The sequence below is a fragment of the Pristis pectinata genome, chromosome 16 (genome assembly GCF_009764475.1).
Source record: "Pristis pectinata isolate sPriPec2 chromosome 16, sPriPec2.1.pri, whole genome shotgun sequence".
In the NCBI taxonomy this organism is placed as follows: Eukaryota; Metazoa; Chordata; class Chondrichthyes; order Rhinopristiformes; family Pristidae; genus Pristis; species Pristis pectinata.
This window is the reverse complement of record NC_067420.1, coordinates 39355068-39377674: the sequence shown is the minus strand read 5'-3', so window position 1 is coordinate 39377674 and position 22607 is coordinate 39355068. Positions and strand designations below refer to the sequence as shown.

Sequence of the window (22607 nt, the reverse complement as noted above, 5' to 3'; positions counted from 1 at the left end):
ACTGCGCCTGCGTCCTGCCGGTGATTGACAGTCCCGGAGAATCCCGGAATCGACGCCCAGTTCATTCCTACACTGTCAATCAAACCAGCTGCCCAGTCCTACTTAAAGGCTCAGCACACCAACAGTCGACAGATGAGAAGCGTTCAGCACATCATAACCCTGCTGCCTCTCGTACTACTTACACTATTCACATTTACCAGCACTTGCTCCGTAGTCCTACCAGGCCGGGGCCAGATAGAAACATAAACGTAGTTGCAAAGGTGGGTCGTTCAGCACCTTATGGATTCTCTGCAATCCAATATAACCATGCCTGGTCCTCTATAACAAACCATAATTCCCACTCTGTCCCCTTTGCCTTTTGTGTCCTGAAATCAAAGTATGTAAAATTATGAGAGCGTCTTTTTCCCGGCAATGAAAATGTCAAGTACTAGAGGGCATGGGTTAAACACAAGAGGGGGAAAGCTTAAAAGAGATTCATGTGGCAAATGTTTTTTAATCCAGAAAGTGGGAGGTGGTGGAAGCAGATAAGATAGCAACATTTGAGATCCATTTCGACAGGCACAAGAACAGGCAGGGAATTGGGGAATATAGATCGTGTGCAGGTAGATGTTCAGTTTAAGTTGGCATCATGGTCTGTTCCTGTGCTCTATTGTTCTATGTTCTAATTTTTTTCTGCCTACTCAAATATATTCAGGAACTTGACCTCCTAAGCCTTTCATGGTCCTAAATCCCACAGGTTCACCGACCCCCTGAGTGAAGAGATTTCTCCTCACCTCAATCGTAAATGTTTTTCACAGTCCACCTTGTTATGACATTGCATCTTATTGTCCACCTGCAATGCACTTCCCTGTAGCTGTGACACTTTATTCTGTTATTGTTTTTATTCTGTACTACCTCAATGCACTGTGCAATGAATTGATCTGTACGAACGGTTTGCAAGACAAGTTTTTCACTGTACCTCAGTACATGTGACAATAATAAACCAATACCTTATCCTGAGACTGGGGCAGGAGGTTCAGAAGCCTGAAGTTCCAAACCACCGGGTTCAAGAACAGATTCTTCCCTTCAACCATTTGGTTCTTGAACCAACCAGCAAAACCCGAATCACTAGAGTTTAGCAACAGTGACCATTTTGACCACTTTGCACTAAAATATACTTTGTATTTTTGTTCTAATTATTTCTTGTAAAAATTATGATAATCTATGTTTAATTTATGTTTTTCTTGTGAATGCTACTTATATGAGGCTGTGTGCCTGTGATGCTGCTGCAAGTAAGTTTTGTTTGCACCTGTGCACACATGGACTTGTGCATGTGACAATAAACTCGACTTTGACTTTGACCCCTAGTTCTAGATCGTCTAACCAGGGGAAACATCCTCCCTCCATCCAGCCTGTTGAGCCCTGTCATAACTTTGTAACTTTCAATGAGAGATCTTCCCATTCTCCTAAACTCTAGCAAAAACAGGCCTAATCTCTCCTCATCTAATATTCCCCTCACCCCAGGACTCACCCTGGTGAAATAAAAACAGAAAATGCTAGAAATACTCAGCAGGTCAGGCCCCATCTGTGGGAAGAGAAATAGAGATAAGGTTTCAGGTCAAACACCCTTCATTAGAATCACCCTGGTTAAGCTGCACTTCTTTCTATCTCTCCCTCCCCCTCTCCCTCCCCCTCTCTCGTGGGTGTATTCTACCTTGCATAGGATCTCACCCACACTCTGTTTAATTATGGGGAGCCAGGCCCTAAACAAGTATGTACTGAGCAGTTTTGGACACCACACCTTACATACCTGGGTGAAATGCAAAGTAGTTATACCAGTTTGAGGGAAACCTTTACTCTTTCATTTAAGAATATAGGACTGAAAGATATTGTCTAGAAGTGAGTGCTCTCCAGGACTAAAGTTTTTAAGATATCTATCTTTATTAGTCACATGTACATCGAAACACACAGTGAAATGCACCTTTCTGCGCAGTGTTCTGGGGGCAGCCCGCAAGTATTGCCACACTTCCGGTGCCAACATAGCATGCCCACAACTTCCTAACCCGTACGTCTTTGGAATGTGGGAGGAAACCGGAGCACCCGGAGGAAACCCACACAGACACGGGGAGAATGTACAAACTCCTTATGGACAGCGGCCGGAATTGAACCCCGGTCGCTGGCGCTGTAATAGCGTTACTATCTGCAGAGGATGTGAGGAATTTCGAATCTCTTCTGTAAATTATGGAAAATTTATGAGGCAGATGGAGGTGATTCAACCCATCATATTTATACAGATTGATAGAGAGCTACCCAGTCTAATCCTACCTGCCACTGCCAGGTCTGGAACCCTGCAAATCATGGATCTTTAGGTGCACATCGAAGGCCTAAATGGTAATTAGTGCCAGGTGAACTGTTAAATTTAAATCAGTGGTAAACTTTAGTTAACTTGAGGTATTTGGGGATATGCAGCAAAAGTGAGTGGAGGCAGCTAGGGTCACAGATCAGCCATGATTTCATTCAGTAATGGAATCACATTGAGGGCCCTCCCCTGTTCCTAATTACTTGCTTTCCTGAGTTATTAATCACTGCAAACATTCATAGCGGTACCCCCAGAAACCACCAAGTTGATGAAGCATCAACATCAAGACATTTCAAGGTTGCAAACTTCCTCAATCTCACGCTAACAAAAGGTCTCACACAGGACCAGATAAAGTCTGGCATATTTATATCCCACTAACCCTCTTATCCCCAACCAATATCCTTGCAGATGGGTTTCTATCACTGCTGAGGAATGTTTTATTTATACTTTGCCTCTACTCTTAATTTGTTTCTACCTCTTTTGTTTTGCCATTCTGACTAGCAACTTAGCTTGCAAAATACTTCTGCAGCAATTTCAGCATATTATGTGTGCAACTGTGGGGCAGAGCAATAGGTTTAATGTATGTTTGGATTGGAAGAAACCAAAGGCACTAGAGTTCAAAATACATGATTTCTGTCTTGGCACCTTTAGTTCAAAGCTGCATGTCATGACAATGCTATAGCCAGAACCAGAAGAGTTAATTGGTTCATTCTCCAGTCAATCAAACTTGGTGACTGACAATTTATCTCACAAATTATCCCCATCATATGTCCAGTCAGGCATCCCCTGGCCTACCTGTGGTAAATCACAAAAACTACAGATGCCGTTAATCTGATATAGAAACAGAAGATGTTGGAAAGACTCAGCAGATCAGGCAGCATCTGACTTTAACATTTCAAGTCAAAGAACCTTTATTAGAACCTATCTGTGGGAGAGTCTATGGTTTCCACAATGGCTTGATCAATAACCCCAGACCTGGAATCATCATTTCAAGGACTCTTTACTTGAAAAGTGAGAAAAGTTAAGTTCTAGTTTCTCTGCCTCTGATGTTCCCTGACTTGCTGAACATTTCCAGCATTTTCTGCCTCTGTTACAGATTTATAAAATCTGAATTTATTGCAGCAATGAAACTAAAAGGTCTTAGTTTGAAGAACGGGTATAATAGCTGGAATATCATAGAATTGTGGTTAAGCCAAAATCTAACAGCGAGAGTTCCAGATCACTGGTCATAACCATTTTTGGTGAAGCTGGTGGACAGGTAATTATCAAGGACCTCCCATTATTCTACGCATAAACTTGAGACAAAGCACCCATTTTGCTACATCCATTTTACAATGGTACTAGATAGCATATGTTAATTCTCAAATGTGTTGCACCTCTAATGCCTGGTCCATTCATATTTCTATTGATGTCTGCTCTCAGCCATCCAGTGCATTTCACACCTGCTTACAGTGCATTCATCTGTTGCTTCGTCCTGTCCTTATCTCATCTGCATTTTGCAGCTCAGAGTTTCAGTGCAACTGTCAAGGTGTTGATCTGGATTCCTGTCTTTGTCAGCGCTTTGCCTTGCCTGACCCAACATGACCTACTGGGTTTCCTGCACGTTTGGCCAGTTATCCCAGAACAACTCATGATCAAGTTATATCATTGTCTGTCCCAGTACCAAACAAATAGCCAGACGTTTTACGTTTAAGTTTATTGTTATAGACCTACACAGGGTACAAAAACACCATGAAAATTAGCTTTTTGCAGCAGCAGCACAGTACATTACATCCATAACCAACATAATTTAACATAAACTTAAATGAACATTAACGTGACTTAGAGGGCAAAATAAACATAACTGCATGAGTGCAGGTTGAGAAAGAGGGAAAGGAATATAGTCCGAGGTGGTGTTTGGGTTCTTCGGGTTGGTTCAAGAACCTGATGACGGTGGGGAAGAAGCTGTTGTTGTACTTCTCATCTGTAGTCACCAAGAAGAAAGACAGTTTAGTTACAGATTTGGGGGTTGGGGGAGGGAGGGTGCAGGGATATTCTAAAGCATGTTACCATTAGAGACAATGAGATATTCAATGATTTAGCAGGCTTTCAGATGGATAAATCCCCAGTGTACATTGCGGTGCATCCCAGGCTGCAATGGGAGGCAAGGAAGGAGATTACTGGGGTTCCGACAGAGGTTTTTAAATCTTCGCTGGTTACAGGTGAGGTGCCAGATGACTGGAGGGCAGCAAATCTTTATTTAGTTATGTGGTATCTTTATTCAGGAAGGGCAGTAGGAATAAACCAGGAATTAGAGGTCAGTGACAGGTTAGTTATTAGAAAAAATTCCAAAGGATGGGATTAATCTACACTTGTTATGAGAAGAGTTGATTAGGGATAGAACAGCTTTTGTGTGGGAGATTCTGAGGAATTTAACTGAATTTTTTTGAAGAAGTAACAAAATATATTGATGAGGGCAGTGTAGTGGATATAGACTATGCACTGTTGTAATGAAATAATCTGTATGGATGACATGCAAGATAAGTTTTTCACTGTACCTCACTACATGTGACAATAATAAGCCAATTCCAATTCTAGTAAGGCCTTTGACATTATCAGAGTCCATGGGATCCAAGGCAAATTGGTAATTGGATCCACAGTTGGCTTTGTAATAGGAGACAGAAGATGATGGAGAGGGGTTGCATAGTGATTGGAAGCCTGTGACCAGCAGTTTACCACAGGAATTGGTGCAGGGATCCTTGCTGTTTGTTGTAAATGCCTTCCCCAGGTTACAACAGGGTTCTATTCCTGTGAACTGTTCGTAACCCGAACAGTTTGCAAGTCGGAACTGCGGCTGTGAACCAAGTTCCCACATGGGTGAAGATGCCTGCCGTCTCTTGCCGGTCTCCCAAATGCACGTTTATCTGTACAGGCTGTACTCAAGTCAGCCGCTCGTAACCAGGGGAGGACCTGTATACAGTAACAACATTGATGTGAAAGGAGGTGATATGATTAGTAAATTAGTAGATGACACAAAAATTGATGAGGAGGATAATGATCAGCTGATAAACTGGGCAGGACAATTGCAAATGAAATTTAATCTCAATGGTGGGAGGTGGTGCAATTAGAAGGTCTAATAAGGGTAAGATATACACCATAAATGGGAGGACCCTGTGCACTACTGAGGAACAGAGGACTTTGGTGTAAAAGTCCATAGATCCTTAAAGTTGGCAGCACAGGTGGATAAAGTGGTGAATTAGGCATATTGTGTAGGGCAGGCGTGGTAGTGTAGCAGTTAGTGTAACACTACTACAGCACCAGCGACCCAGGTTCAATTCCCGCCATTGTCTGTAAGGAGTTTATACGTTCTCCCTATGTCTGCGTGGGTTTCCTCCGGGTGCTGCGGTTTCCTCCCACATTCCAAAGACGTACGGGTTAGGAAGTTGAGGGCATACTATGTTGGTGCCGGAAGCGTGGCGACACTTGTGGGCTGCCCCCGAACACTCTACACAAAAGATGCATTTCACAGTGTTTCGATGTACATGTGACTAATAAAGAAATCTTATCTTATTTGTCTTTATTAGCTGGGCAATAGAATATAAGAGCCTGAAGGTTATAGTACAACTTTATAGAACTTTGGTTATGCCACATTTGGAATATTATGTGCAGTTCTAGTTGACACTCTAAAGAAAGGACATGAATGCACTGCAGAGGGTGCAGAGGAGATTCACCAGGATGTTGCCTGGAATGGAGTGTTTTATTTATGAGGAGAGACTGGATTGGCTGGGCTTGTTTTCCTTGGAGCAGAGGAGTCTGAGAGGCTCTTACAGAGATAGACCAGATTACGGGGGCATGGATCGGGTGGATAATGAGAAACTTTTCCCCATAATGTCTAAAATCAAAGGTTTAAGGTGAGGTGTAAGAGGGTTAGAAGGGATCTGAGAAAGAAAAAAAATCACCTGGAATGTGGTTGCAATCTGGAACATACTGCCTGTAAAGGTGGTGGTGGTAACTACTGACAATATTTAAAAATTATCTGGGTGAGCACAAGTGGACAAATCACCAAGGCGTAGTGGTCTACAGACCAAGTGCTGGGAAATGGGATTAGTATAGATAGGTACCTGATAGGCTAGAAGGACATGGTGGGCCACAGAGTGTATTTAATATATGTATACATATTGAAGGATTTCTCCCAATGAAACAGTCAGGATCTGTATAAATACAATGGTTAATTTCGAAAATTGATTATGTCAATTGGTTGCAGCTAATGCAAATTTTGGTAGTGATTTTTGTTGGAACAGATATGGCCTGGTGAATTGCTGATTATTGCTTGTTATACCAATATAAGACCAGGGTTTCTGTGATAGCAAGTTAGAAGACAATAGAACTAGGTTGGAAAGTGGTGTTTGCTAATTATCAATAGTTCCTATTAACTAAATCCTCTCTCTCTCTCTCCCCCTCTCTCTCGCTCACATGACAAGGTGAGTCAGTCTCAACAGTGAACAAGTAAACACAGATAAACTGATTAAGTTGCCAATAGAAGGTTTTATATAACATTGGACATAGAACGGTACAGCACTGGACAGGCCATTCGGCCCGCACTGTTGTGCTGATCTTGATGCCAATTTATACTAAATGTCCTCTTCCTGTGTATCATCCATATCCCTCCATTCCCTTCATATTCATGAGTCTATCCAAAAGCCTCTTAAACTCCACCAAACTGCCTGCTTCCACTACTACCCCAGTAACCCATTCCAGGCACCTACCACTCTCTGCGCAAACAACTTGCCCCTCACGTCACCTCTAAACTTTTCCTCTCTAACCTTAAAAGCATGTCCGCTGGTGTTTGACATTTCTACCTTGGGGAAAAGATTCTGACTGTCTACAGAATGTCTATTCATCTCTCTGTGAAAATTTTCTCAGCTGCTGAATGGTTCCAAATTTTCTATTTTTATTTCTGATTTTTAGTCTCTGAAGTTGGCTTTGTTTTCTTTGTTTTAGATGGAGCTTTCCATAGAACCATAGAACAGTACAGCACAATACAGGCCCTTTGGCCCACAATGTTGTGCCGACCTTTAAACCTCGCCTAATTATCTAACCCCTTCCTCCCACATATCCCCCTATTTTAAATTCCTCCATATGCTTATCTAACAATCTCTTGAATTTGACCAACATACCTGCCTCCACCACCGCCCCAGGCAGCGCATTCCATGCCCCAACCATTCTCTGGGTAAAAAACCTTCCTCTGATATCTCCCTTGAACTTCCCACCCATTACTTTAAAGCCATGCCCTCTTGTATCGAGCATTGGTGCCCTGGGAAAGAGGCGCTGGCTGTCTACTCTATCTATTCCTCTTAATATTTTGTATACCTCTACCGTGTCTCCCCTCATCCTCCTTCTCTCTAAAGAGTAAAGCCCTAGCTCCCTTAGTCTCTCCTCATAATCCATACTCTCCAAACCAGGCAGCATCCTGGCAAATCTCCTCTGCACCCTTTCCAACGCTTCCACATCCTTCCTATAATGAGGCGACCAGAACTTCGTTATATTTTATTGAAAGTCATCGGTAAGATATATATTTTTCTAATGAGCTGTTGAAAAAAATCCACTTGTAGAAACAAGTTTGTAAAACACTTGGCATGGCATGCTTTATATGAAAATCAACATACCCACTATCAATTGCCTGAGATTTAGCCTCAATCCCAGGGAGACCTCTCATTCTAAACCTGAAGGCAATGATCACAAGGGGAAAATGCTCCAGTAAATGGAGTAATTCCTCACATGGTTGTGGTCGCTAGAAATCATTCATCTCAGCTCCAAGACATTGCGGCAGGAGTTTCCAGGCGTAATCATATTCGGGTGCTTCATCATTGACCTACCCTCTATCATAAACTCTAAAATGAGGATGCTTGCTGACAATGTGTAATTCCATTTGCTGCTCCTCAGTAAATGAAGCAGCCCCTTCCTGCATACAGCAAGTCCTAGAAATATTGAGGCAAGGGTAGACAAGGGAGGTAACATTTGTACTACAAAAGTTACAGGTACTGGCCATCTCCAACAACAGACTGCAGATGCTGGAAATCTGGAGCAACTGACAAAAAGCTGGAGGAACTCAGCGGGTCAGGCAGCATCTGTGGAGGGAAATGGACAGTTGACATTTCAGGTCGAGATGCTTCAGTCAGTATAAGAAGATGGAGGGAAGGGGTGGAGCCAGAGCTGGCAGGTGATGGGTGGATCCAGGTGAGGAGGGGTGATGGGCAGATGGAGGAGGGGAGAGTGGGACTGGCGCCAGAAGCTGGGAGGTGATGGTTGGAAGTGACAAAGGGGCTGAAGATGATGGAATCCGATCGGAGAGGAAGGCGGAGCATGGAATAAAGGGAGGGAGGTGGGCAGGGCAGATGGGAACAGTGGGGGGGAGGTACCAGTGGGAAGACGGGCAGATGGAGAGGGTGGAGGAGGGGAGAGAGACAGGGTGATGGGGGGGGGGGGGTGGGTGCTGGGTAGATCATGAGGAGAGAGAAAAGTGACAGAGGGGGGCAGGCATGGTAGTGTAGCAGTTAGCCCAATGCTGTTACAGCGCCAGTGACTCAGGTTCAATTCCGGCTGCCGTCGGTAAGGAGTTTGTACATTCTCCCTGTGCCTGCATGGGTTTTCTCCGGGTGCTCCAGTTTCCTCCCACATTCCAAAGGCGTACAGGTTAGGAAGTAGTGGGGCATACTATGTTGGCGCCAGAAGCGTGGCGACACTTACGGGCTGCCCCCTGAACACTCTATGCAAAAAGATGTATTTTACTGTGTGTTTCGATGTACATTGGACTAATAAAGATATCTTATCTTACTTTACCAGAAGTTGGAGGATTCAATGTTCTTGCTGCCAAGGTGTAAACTACCCAGGTGGATGAGGTGCTGTTCCTCTAGTTTTTGTTTAGCCTCTGACAGTTGGTTCCAAGTGTTGTTCACCTCTCTAATGGTTCCCATTTTCGCCACCTTTACTTATCCGAATCCAGCACCGGGAGCCCTTTGTGTTCCTGCTTATCTCCCTCCAATCTCTTTATTCTGCATCCTGTTATTGCTTTTCCCTTGTACTACCTCAATGCACTGATGTGTTGAGATGATCTGTATGGATGGCGTGCAAAACTGCAAAACAAAGTGTTTCACTGTATTTAACAATTTAGTAACATTCGAGATACTTAAGCATGTATGTGTACCACTGACCACATTTAATTTACTGTTCCAACTTATCACTTATATTAAATTACAAGAGTCATGGTTTGAACTTAAATACTACCTGTCTCCAATCTTCATCCTCCCCTCCCCCCACCTTGCTCCATCTGTTTTTTTTCCCTCCCTATTTCCTCTCTCTCTGTCTGCCTCCATCTATCATTCACCTGCCATTGTCTTCCAACTCCACCCCCGCTCCACTCTCCTACCCGGCGCACCCAGCCTGTCACCTTACTCCTCTCCTCAGTCCACCCGTCGCCTTGGAATCCTCTCTCGCCACTCCCCTTTATACTGGCCGTTGCGCCTCTCCACTCTCAGTCCAGATGCAGGGCTTTGAGCCGAAATGTCGATAGTTCCTGTCCTCCCACAGATGCTGCTCGACCCACTGAGTTCTTCCAGCAGATTGTTTATTGCATTTAACCTCACTTGGCAGTAGAGGGGGCCGAGGACAGATATGTCGGTGTGGAAATGGGGGGGGGAATTGAAGTGGATGGCAACCAGGAGAAGCAGACGGCCATAGCAGATGGAGCATAGGTGCTCGATGAAGCCGTTGCTCTGTGTCTAGTCTCACCGATGTAGACTCCAACCTGTTTTCCTTCACATTCAATAGATTTACTCTCAGCAAGTCTCCTACTGACAATATCCAAGGGATCACATTTTACCAGATACTCAAGTGGGCCGACCACATTGTGGCTGGATACAAGATGTCTCTGGGGGGACACCCTGCTAGCTGGAGAGAGGGAGATGCTGGGAACCACAGAACAAAGCACTAAAGTGAAGGAAGGTTACATGTTCAACACCTGGTGAGAGCACAGCTGTGTGATTTGACCATGAGAAACAGTAGGAACTAGATAAGGGTGTCTGGGAATGGCCATCCTGTTAAGGGGCTGCATGATGAGAAAGTATGAACAGGCATCCTTGGAATTAAGAACACTTCAGCTTGATATAGAAAGAAGATGTGTTTTGTTTACTCAGTTCTTGAATGAGTGACAACCTGAAATGATCAACTTCAGAGTTGTGTGAGTCCTGAGTTGGAGTAAGGACAAACAAAGCCTTTAAAGGACTGAAGGAGAAATCATATAAAAGAAGGGGGGTCCGAGACATTGGTAGCGATAACCTGGGAACAACCATCGCAAGAAGGAGGGCCCCGAGTTTGGAACTCAGAGAAGACTATAACTCTATTGCAGTGAATCTGGCCAGGAACTATTTAAGTTCAAACCATGAGTCTTGTGATCTAACATAAGTAATAAGTTGGAACAGTAAATTAAATGTGGTCAGTGGTACACATACATGCTTAAGTATCTCGAATGTTAATAAATTGTTAAATAGTGAAAAACTTTGTTTTGCAGTTTTGCGCGCCATCCATACAGATCATTTCAACACATCAGTGCATTGAGGTAGTACAAGGGAAAAGCAATAACAGGATGCAGAATAAAGTGTTACAGTTACAGTGAAAGTGCAGTGCAGGCAGATAATAAGGTGCAAGCCATGATGAGGTAGATTGTGAGGTCAAGCGTCCACCTTATCGTACAAGGGGTCCATTCAATAGTCTTATAACAGCGGCATAGAAACTGTCCTTGAGCCTGGTGGTACGTGCTTTCAGGCTTTTGTCTCTTCTGCCCAATAGGAGGGGGGGAGAAAAGAGAATGTCCGGGGTGGGTGGGGTCTTTGATTATGTTGGCTGCTTTGCCGAGGCAGTGAGAAGTGTAAAGATTAAGTTATACTAAACTTTGGTTTAGAGTCCCTTTGTTCAACATGTACAGACAGAAGAGATTTACTTTAATCTGGCATCGTTGGTCAAAGGGCCTGTTCCTGTGCTGTACCGTTCTGTGACATGTCAGTTGGTACCCTATAGATGTAATAGGGTCAACAAGATAGATACTATGGCTACAAGGGAAGATTGCATCACTACCCAGTATGGAGGCTCCGATACGCAGAATAGAAAGAGGCTGCAGATGGTTGTAGACTCAGCCAGCTCTATCACGGGCACAACCCTCCCCACCATCAAGAATATCTTCAAGAGGCGGTGTATGTCTTGCACTGTACTGCCACCACAAAACAACAAATTTCATGACATATGTCAGCTATAATAAACCTGATTCTGATTCTATCTACAAAGCACAGGTGGTGCAATCTGGGTCACAGTGCATGGACATACTGGTGCAGAGGAGATTTACCAGGATGCTGCTTGGTTTGGAGAGTATAGATTATGAGGAGAGACTAAGGGAGCTAGGGCATTACTCTTTGGAGAGAAGGAGGATGAGGGGAGACATGATAGAGGTGTACAAAATATTAAGAGGAATAGATAGAGTAGACAGCCAGCGCCTCTTTCCCAGGGCACCAATGCTCCATACAAGAGGGCATGGCTTTAAAGTAATGGGTGGGAAGTTCAAGGGAGATATCAGAGGAAGATTTTTTACCCAGAGAGTGGATGGGGCTTGGAATGCACTGCCTGGGGCGTTGGTGGAGGCAGGTACAATGGTCAAATTCAAGAGATTGCTAGATAAGCATATGGAGGAATTTAAAATAGAGGGATATGGGGGAGGTAGAGGTTAGATAGTCTTAGGGGAGGTTTAAGGGTCGGCACAACATTGTGGGCCAAAGGGCCTGTATTGTGCTGTACTGTTCTATGGGTCATGGTTCTCTGGTTATCTGCCCCGTGCTGTGAGAGTCCCAGTGACATTCTGGAATTTGTTCCCTTCCTATGTCAGGATGTTACCTCCAGCCTTTACCTGTGCTACACATCAGCTATCCCCGACTGCAGCCACCTGTGCAGCCAGAAACCAGCCCTTCCAGAGGCATTCAACACTGACATCTGCTTTCCCCACCACAGAAAAAGGGATGGATTTGCCAGCAGCAGCTTCAGGAAACTATGTGGTAGAACCATTAAGCCAACATGCAAGGGAAGAACTATGAGCAAGCATCGGGGTGCATAAGATTGATACACTGAATTCCAGCTAAAAAAAAATTACATTTAACTTGATAATGCCCTGGAAAAAAGCTCAATAGTAACAGCCTATTTCTTCATACAACGTGGCCTTATTATAATCCAAAGTCCCCAATTTAGCCTTTGCATCATGGATAGAGATAAATACATTGAAATACAGGTTCAAAATGTAATGCTTTCAGCATAGTAATGAGAAAGGTCATGTCCCAACTTTGGGAGTAGCATTGTGGCCACTATCTCCACACTTCCATTCATGGAGGGAGGCACAATTGTCTCCCATTGCACAAGGTGCTTAAGGTTAGATCTATTCGCAGGAAATGTAATACACTGGCCCTGAACAGGCCACTGCTTCAGAAGGGCACCGGGGGTTCTCATACAAAGGTTCTTCATTGCAAGCAGAATAATAACTCAATGTGTGGTTGTTAAGGCAGTCTCAGAAATCATTACTGCAGAAACAAAAATTGCTTGAAACTTTCTCTTGGCGCATTATTCATAGAGCATCAATCAATGCCATGATATCAGTCAATCCACATACAAGGGCCCTTGTTGTAAGACAAGTTTGTAAGGTCTTAAAGGGCAAGGACTCTGGACACAGTCTTTGCAGTTAAAATGATTTATTTATAAAAGGCAAACGCGGGACAGGATAACTGGGGCAATACACACATACGCACACGGGTGATCGCAAACGTAGTGGGGGGGATCGCAACAAGGGTGAGATGCACACACACACACACACACACACACAATAAACTGGGTACAACAAATCAAGGAAGAAAAAATACGACACCTACCACCCTCCTTGACTCAGTGCAAGCATCGTCTCTATGGTCCCAGGGATCCTTAACTAATTTCTATTAAGCAGTGCACAGCTTAGCTCAGCGTCCCTCGGAGACAACAAAGAGGCAGAACCAAGTATGTGGCACTCTTTATAGTGCTGGAGGGCTGGAGGTGGTCTAGCCCAGGTAGTTCAAAAGGGCCAATGGTCAAGTGTGCCAGCAAGAAAGGTGCTCAAAGATCCAATAGTTAGGTGTGCACTAATGGGTGGGAGTGGAGCCAAACCTTGATTGACAGTGGTATGGCTTCTAACCAGGTAGGTGCAGTGCTGTCATCCAACTAGATGGGATCAGTGTTGTCACTGTCACGTGACAGCCACGACCATCCACAATACAGTCCTTCCCATTGGAACTAAAGGTTTACAGAGATCGAATCCTCAGGTACACAATGCGTGACTTACCATGGTGTCTTCAATACTAATTGAGGGCTTTCTCCTTCAAGTTGCCGGGAACTGGGATCTAACCATCAGCAAAGTCAGAAGACTAACTGAGAGATCTCCTTAACCTTGAAAAGCACCAGTTTCATTTCTCATTTCCATTGTCTGTCTCTGCCATTTCGGTGGCTGAACAAGCAAATGACAATTCTGCAAATAATTAAGGAAGAGGTTCCTCAAAATTTAAAAGAAAAAGCACAGAAACAACATTAGAAGCACCAAAAAGTTGGCAAAGAAAAATCTGATGGATAAAGAGAGCTACACCCAATAGACAGAGCAACAAACAATCTGCTGGAAGAACTCAGCAGGTTGAGCAGCATCTGTGGGAGCAAAGCAGTTGTCAACGTTTCGGGTCAAAACCCACTGAGTTCCTCCAGCAGATTGTTTGTTGCTCCATATTCCAGCATCTGCAGTCTCCTGTGTCTCCAACAGAAGGAGCCTGTGCAAAAGATAGTTTAAAATATTGACATAGTATAGTCTCTGTAGATCAACTTAAACCCATGTGTGGTGAGGTCTGGAACTCACATTGTATATCTTCTTATGATGCAGGAGGAGGCCATTCAGCCCATTTAGCTCAGTGCATTCCTTTCAGTCCCCCACTTTATTTCCTTGAATTTTCTCTCACATGCCCATCAACCTCTTGACTCTCCCACCTCCCATCGACACAAGGGGCAACTTACAGAGGACAGTGAACCTACCAGCCTGCCTTTGGGATGTGGGAGGAAACCAGAGAAAAATTACATGTTCTCAGGGAGAATGTGCAAATTCTACACGGACAGCAGCTTAGGCCAGATTGCAACTAAATACTTAAAAGGGTAGTGGAGCAAGAAATCCTCACTTAGATCATCACTCAAAGAGCGACAACCTGCAGGGCAGTGGACTGAGAGCTGGGAAATGGGCTAAACCTACAGTTCATTTGTAGTTGGCATGGACATGATGGGCCAAACGGCCTCTGCGCTGCACTTTTCAATAAATCCAATGATTTTATGGAGGCTCTAATTTAGAGGCAAGTGGACTACTAACAGGGGAGCAGCTGGTGATGGAAATACTTCAGAAGGAAACTGGATAGCAACTTGAAGGGAGTAGCTGAGGGAATAGAATGGGAGGTTGCTATATCCAGAGCTATCATGGACTTGATGGGCTGAGGGGCTCCCATCTATGCCATAATGGCTGCTGAATCATGCAATCATAGGCCATTTATAACAGAGCGCCATTCAGCCCATTGTATCTGATCTGATGTGAAGTCTCCAACCTAATCCCATTTTAAGGACAGCTTCTATCCCACTGTTATCAGACTCTTGAATGGAACTCTACAATAAAAGACGAACTCTTGATTTCCCAGTTTACCTCGTCGTGCTCTTGTACCTTATTTATCTACTTGCACTGCACTTTCTCTGTAACTGCAACACTTTATTTTCCATTCTGTTTTCTTTTTACTACCTCAATATAATTATGTATGGCATGATCTGTCTGGATAGAACACAGAACAGTACAGCACAGGAACAGGCCCTTTAGCCCACAATGTTTGTGCCGAACATGATGCCGAGTTAAACTAATTCTTGTCTGCCTGTACATGATCCATATCCCTCCGTTTCTTGCATATTCAGGTGTCTAACAGCCTCCAAAACGTCACTATCTTATCTGCTTCATCACTCCCCTCCCCCCACCCACAGCAGCCCGTTCCAGGCACCATTCTGTGTAAATAAAAAGCTTGCCCTGCACATCCCCTTTAAACTTTCCCCCCCTCACCTTAAATGCATGCCCTCTGGTACTTGACACTTCTACCCTGGGAAAAAGATTCTGACTGTCTACCCTATCTATGCCTCTCATAATCTTATGAACTTCTTTTAGGTCTCCCCTCAGCCTCTGACACTCCATACAAAACAACCCAAGTTTGCCCAACCTCTCCTTATAGCTCATACCCTCTAATCCAGGCAGCATCCTAGTAGACCTCTTCTGTACCCTTTCTAAAGCTTCCACATCCTTCTCATAATGGGGGCGACCAGAATTGCGCACGATTGCAATGGATGGCATGCAAAACAGAAGTTTTTCACTGTTTCTCGTTACATGTGATAATAATAAACTAAAATCAATACAAATACCATCCCCGCGTACCAGTGCAGGGGACAGCTCTTCAAGTAAACATCCCTTCAAGTAGACATCTAAATGATGATGGTTTCTGCTGCCACCATCTGGTTCCAGACACAAATAACCATAAGCGTTTGGTTTTAATGAAATAAAAAAATGCTTAACAGGTCAGGCAGTACACATAGAGAAAGAAGCTTTTCAGGTGGATGAAATTTCATCAGAATATTTCCAGCACTTCCTGCATTTATTTCTGTTTTGTGTTTTATCTTCCCTTTTCACAACAACCACCTCGCAGCAAGACCAAGGAATTGATTGTGGACTACAGGAAGAGGAGGTCAGCAGGGCACACACCAGTTCTCATTGAGGGGTCAGCGGTGGAAAGGGTGAGCAGCTTCAAGTTCCTGGGCATCAACATCTCAGAGGATCTATCTTGGGCCCAACACATTGATGCAATCACGAAGAAGGCACGCCAGCGGCTCTACTTCATTCGGAATTTGAGGAGATTTGGTATGTCACCAAAGACTCTTGCAAATTTCGACAGATGTACAGTGGAGAGCATTCTGACTGGTTGCATCACAGCCTGGTATGGAGGCTCCAATGTGCAGGATCGCAAGAGGCTGCAGAGGGTTGTAGACTCAACTAGCTCCATCACGGGCACAACCCTCCCCACCATCAAGGACATCTTCAAGAAGTGGTGCCTCAACAAGGTGGCATCCATCACTAAAGACCCTCACCAGCCAGGACATGCCCTCTTCACCTTACCACAATCAGGGAGGAGGTACAGGAGCCTGAAGACCCACACTTAATGATTTAGGAACAGCTTTTTCCCCTCTTATGGACGGTCCATGAACCCTACCTCCTTATTCTTTTTTTGCACTATTTATTTATTTTATAACTTAAAGTAATTTTTATGTCTTGTACTGTACTGCTGCCACAAAACAACAAATTTCAGGACTAAGTCAGTGATAATAAACCTGATTTTCAGTCAAGCACTTGAGTAAATCACTGGGATCACGAAATCACCCCAACTTCTCTCAAACTTCAGTCCTGCTGCTGACTGTCGCCAGGTCACGTGCCCCCTGCACGCCCCGCCCCCTTTTCCTGACTTGGCAACACGATCACCCCGGCAACCGCTGCCAGGCTGCGTCTGTCTCTGCCGTCGGGCGGAGGAGGAGGTGGGGTGGGTGGGGAACGGACAGACTCCGCCCCCTCTCCGGCCGGAGGCAGTGGCTGGAGGAGCTGTCAATCAGCGGGAGGAGGAAGAAGGCGCGGGACCTGGTGAGTGGAGTGATGTCTGCCGGTGAGAAGTCTGGTTACAGCAGATTGCCCAGCCTCTCTCTCCCCAAAAGGACGGAAAGCGAGGTAACACCTTACAAATACATATTGCATTACATCTTTTGCAGCGATTGCTGATTTTTAATGGTGGTTTAAAAAAATAAGCGTTTAAAAATTCGCGATCCGAGTTAAAACACTGACAGGGAACGTTGCCTGCCGAACGCTGCGTGAATCTGCACCGTGGCTCCAAAATTGTAAAGTTTGCAATCAACTCTGGAGTTGGGGTGGGGAATTTTATTTTGGTCTGTCGACGTTGTGGGGGAGAAGCTGAAGGGTGGGCATTGGAATCTGGTCGCTGAGGTGCACCAGGCCTGCAAGCCAGCAGTGATAGAGTCATGGCCGTAATCTCAGAATCAGAATCGTCAGATTTATTATCACTGACTTGTATGATGTGAAATTTGTTGTTTTGCGGCAGCAGTACAGTGCCCACGGTGATAAGACTATTGAACGGTTCCCTTATACGATGAGATGCACTCTGACCTCACGGTCTACCTTGTTGTGACCTTGCACCTTATTGCACTGCACTTTCTCTGTAGCTGTGACACTTTACTCTGTACTGTTATTGTTTTTACCTGTACTACATCAATGCACTCTGTACTAACTCAAGGTAACTGCACTGTGTAATGAATTGATCTGTACAATTGGTATGCAAGACAAATTTTTCACCGTACCTCGGTACAAGTGACAATAATATACCAACACCAATGTTACAAAAATAAACAGTGTGGAAAAAAGGAATAATGAGTGTTCATGGACCATTCAGAAATCTTGATGGTGGAGGGGAGGAAGCTGTTTTGAATTGTTGAGTGTGGGTCTTCAGGCTCCTGTACCTCCTCCCCGATGGTAGTAACAAGAAGAGGGCATGTTCCGGATGGTGAGGGTCTTTAGTGATGGATGCCGCCTTGTTGAGGCACCACTTCTTGAAGATGTCCTTGATGGTGGGGAGGGTTGTGCCCGTGATGGAGCTAGTTGAGTCTACAACCCTTTGCAGCCTCTTGCGATCCTGTGCATTGGAGCCTCCATACCAGGCTATGATGCAACCAGTCAGAATGCTCTCCACCACACATCTACAGAAATTTATAAGAGTCCGTGGTGACAAACTCCTAATGAAGTAGAACCGCTGGCATGCCTTCTTCATGATTGCATCAATGTGTTGGACCCTGGATAGATCCTCCAAGATGTTGGCGCCCAGGAGCATGAAGCTGCTCGCACTTTCCACCGCTAACCCCTCAGTGACCTACTTAATCTACTTTTCTTAAAAGTATACTTAGAGAATTCCACCTTCATTTTCATCAATCATACGTTCATGCTTCATAGAATTATAGCATGGAAACAGGCCCTTCTGCCCAACTAGTCCATGCTGACCAAGGTGACCATCTAAGCTAGTCCCATTTGCCTGCGTTTGGCCGATATCCCTCTAAACCTTTCCTATCCATGTACCTGTCCAAATGTCTTTTAAATATTGTTAATGTAACTGCCTCAACCACTTCCTCTGGCAGCTCATTCCATACGCAGACCACCCTCTGGGTGAAAAAGCTGCCCCTCAGGTTTCTATTAAATTTCTCCCCTCTCACCTTAAACCTATGCCTTCTCGTTCTTGATTCCAGAAACCTGGGAAAAAGACTGTGTGCAAGGTACACCCTGATGATACCTTCAGCCATGATTGTCACACTGTAAACCTTGAGTGTGTGTAATTACTTATATAACAACTGCCTGTGTTAATTGTGGTAACTTGGTTGATGAATTAAATTTTCACTGATTTTTCATTCAACTTTCAATTAAACAGCAAAAAAAACAGTGAAACATTAACTCAGTTGCCTGTACATGTTTAGAATTTCCTTTTTAAATAAGTAATGCAGAAGCTGTTCAAAGAAAGTAGTCCAAAGTTGATATTTGTTCAAGCCAGTTAGGTATTTAAATGAGATATTTGTTTAAGCATCCAGAGAGATTTAAATCCCCCCTCCAGCCTTATTGCATTATAAAAACAGAATGCTGCAAGAAATCAGCAGGTCAGGCAACACTAATGGAGAGAGAAAGGGAATTTATGTTATAGGTCACTGACCTTTCATCAGAACTGGATTTCTCTCTCACCTAATTTGCTGAGTGTTTCCACCATTTTATATTTGTTTTCATTCAGATATCCAGTTTATTGTTTTTTTTTCCTTATTATGTCACTGGGTTTTAGGTAAGAAACAAGACCAGGCCAATTGGTCCGTTGAGCCTGTTCCGATGCAAGCCCAGCCTAAACATCACTTTCTTGCTCTTTCTGTCTCCTCTTCACTCTTTTAGTTCAAATGTCACGCTCAACGTTTCAGAAACAGCGTACTCCCTCCTCCATCAGATTTCTGAACAGTATATGAACACTGCCTCATTGTTCCTTTTTGCACGATTTATTTATCTTTGTAATTTCAGAATCAGCATTATTATCACTGACATATGACATGAAATGTGTTGTTTTGTGGCAGCAGTACAGTGCAAAGACACAAAATCTAAAAATTACAAATATAAATAGTGCAAAAAAAAGAATAACAGGGTAGTGTTCATGGACTGTTCAGAAATCTGGTGGAGGGGAGAAACCTTTTTGCACTTTATTTCTGTAATTTATAGATTTTAATGTCTTTGCACTGTAGTACTGCTGCAAAACAACAAGTCATATGCCAGTGATAATTCTGATTCTGACACTGTGTCAGCTTATCCATGCATATTTGTCAAATGGTTTGGTTATGCAAATTACATAGTATTTTAAATTATGTTACTGTAAGGCAGCAATTTTTTTTGAAGGGATGGGACATTTACTTTAAGGATTGTTGAAACTTCTGGTTTTATTTTGCGTTCAATTTATGGGAGGTACAGATTTTTGAGAGTCAGTAAAATCAGACACTTTTAGTTACTTGAAAATGACTTAATTCATAAGGTGCATCCGACTCTTTATAAAGTGCAAGTAAGTTGTTTATTACTAATAATTACAGATGAGTTCCGGTATTACCGTAACTATTTCTTTGGCAAGATGTTCATTTCCCTTCATTTATTTGCAAATGTCATATTTTTATGTCCATTCCTTCCAGTGCTTTATCAGAATCAGATCTATTGTCACTTATGTAGATGAACGTGAAACTTGTTTTGCAGCAGCAGTAAAGTGCAAAGACATAAAATTACTCTTAATTACAATGATAAATAGTGCAAAAATAAAATGTAGTGTTCGTGGGCCATTCAGAAATCTGATGGCAGAGGGGAAGAAGCTGTTCCGGAATTGTTGAGTGCGGATCTTCAGGCTCCTGTACCTCCTCCCCAATGGTAGTAACAAGAAGAGGACATGTCCCGGAAGGTGAGAGTCCTTAGTGATGGATGCTACCTTCTTGAGGTACCACCTCTTGAAGATGTCCTTGATGGTGGGGAGGGTTGTGCCTGTGATGGATCTGGCTGAGTCTACAACCCTCTGCAGCTTCTTGCAATCCTGTGCATTGGAGCCGCCATACCAGGCTATGATGCAAGCAGTCAGAATGCTCTCCACTGTACATCTGTAGAAACTTGCAAGAGTCTTTGGTGACGTACCGAATCTCCTCAAACTCCTAACGAAGTAGAGCTGCGTCAATATGTTGGGCCCAGGATGGATCCTCCGAGACGTTGACGGCCAGGAACTTGAAGCTGTTCACCCTTTCCACCGCTGACCTATCAGTGAGGACTGATGTGTGTGCTCCTGACTTCTCCTTCTGACTTCCAAGTCCACAATCAATTCTCTGGCCTTGCTGAAGGAATAAAGCGATGATGTAGAAGGAAGAGCTTTAGATTTGTGGATCTTTGAGACCTATTCTGGAGAAGGTGGGCCTGTACAAGCAGGACAGGTTACTCCCGAACTGGTTCAACCCCCTTGCAGGAAATGCTTTCTAGAGCTTTTGGGGTGGGGTTAAGCTAATTCGGTAGGGGAATGGGATGCAGAGTAAGGTCGGTGGAGAAGTTCAGTCACGTATAGGAGGAAGACTAAGTCAGTCCAGTATGCAAAGCAGACATGGGCATGACGCAGCACTTGTGAGGAATGCATGACTACATTTAGTAGGCAGATGAATTGAGAGTGGTAATGGGGTATCATAAAATGTGATTGAAGCAAGGGCAGGAGGAAAGATCAATATTTCGGGGTGTAGAATCTTCAGGAGTAATGGGGGAGGGGTGAATGCAAAAGAATTAAGTAGCTTAATGCTGCAGAAATGAGGGAGGACATCCCAGATGGTTCTTCAAATGAGTAGAGCTTAGGAACAAAAAGGTGTCCCCACACTCCCCATTCAAATGAGTAGAGCTTAGGAACAAAAAGGTGTCCCCGCACTCCCCATTCTGATGTATAGAATCCTTAGGGCATACAAATTAGCAAGGAATTTCCCACACAGCCCTTTGAGTCTGCTTGACTATTTATTAAGCTCATAGCTCATCAGACTGTAACCCCAACTCTCCATTCCCACCGAACCGCTGTAAGCTTTCACCCTTTTTCCTTGTCAAGAATTGATCTACCTCTGCCTAAAAAAAATTAAGAGACTAGAGACGTGAGAGACTGCAGATGTTGGAAATCTAGAGCAACACACACAAGATGCTGGAGGAACTCAGTAGGTCAGGCAGCATCTGTGGAGGGAAATGGACAGTTGACGTTTCGGGCCGAGACCCTTCATCAGGACTGGAAATGAGGAGGGCAGAAGCCAGAATAAAAGGGTTGGGGGAGGAGTATGAGCTGACAGGTGAATCAGGTGAGAGGGGGAAGGTAGGTATTAAAAGAGTGTTCCAAAGACTCACGACCCTCAAAGAGAAAATTTTGCCTCTGCTGTCTTAAATGGGTGAGCCTTATCTTCACGATGACTCCTAGTTACAGATGCTTTCACGAAAGGAAACATCATCTTCATGTCTATCCTGTCAAGGCCCCATCAGGATCTTGTATGTTTCCATCAAGTTATCTCTCCATCTTCTGAACTCCAATGGTCAAAGCTGTCTTCTTCCATTTAGTCCATCATGTCCACCCTGGCTCTTCAGAAGGCAGATTATTTCTTTGGGAGTGTTGCTGAGCTGGAGGGGATGTGTATATATGCAAGGTACTAGGGAGGTGCTGGGGATACGGAGACGCTAGGAGCCAGCATGGTTTCTTACTGATTCCATTGTGTGGGAGGTGTTGTATGACTTGAGTGCAGGGGGAAGAGCTCAGGTTGAAAGAGCTATTGGATGCCAAGAAGATCAGAGAGTCATGGGGCGAAATATCGGGAGGTCATAGACCAGGCTGTCAGCAACTGTCTCAAGTGATAGTGTTGTTAATGTTTGCCTAGAACTTGCAAGTGAACAGGCTTTTCATGTACTAATAAGTTTGTGGATTGCTGAGTATCTAAGAGAAGGAGAGCCAATGTTTCATGTCAATTCACCTCAAACATTAACGATTGTTTCTCTCTCTCTCCACACATACCGCCT

The 22607-nt window shown here is 44.1% G+C and overlaps 1 protein-coding gene across 1 annotated transcript in view; it reads left to right on the top strand.

Moving 5' to 3' along the window:
- The first annotated feature begins 16974 nt into the window (after positions 1-16974).
- gss (glutathione synthetase) overlaps positions 16975-22607 on the top strand; it is a 45996-nt gene continuing 40363 nt past the window's right edge. Inside the window, exon 1 of the mRNA XM_052031526.1 lies at positions 16975-17198. Coding sequence (XP_051887486.1) covers positions 17127-17198 — 72 coding nt within the window. The 5' untranslated portion in view covers positions 16975-17126. The remainder of the gene's footprint in view (positions 17199-22607) is intronic.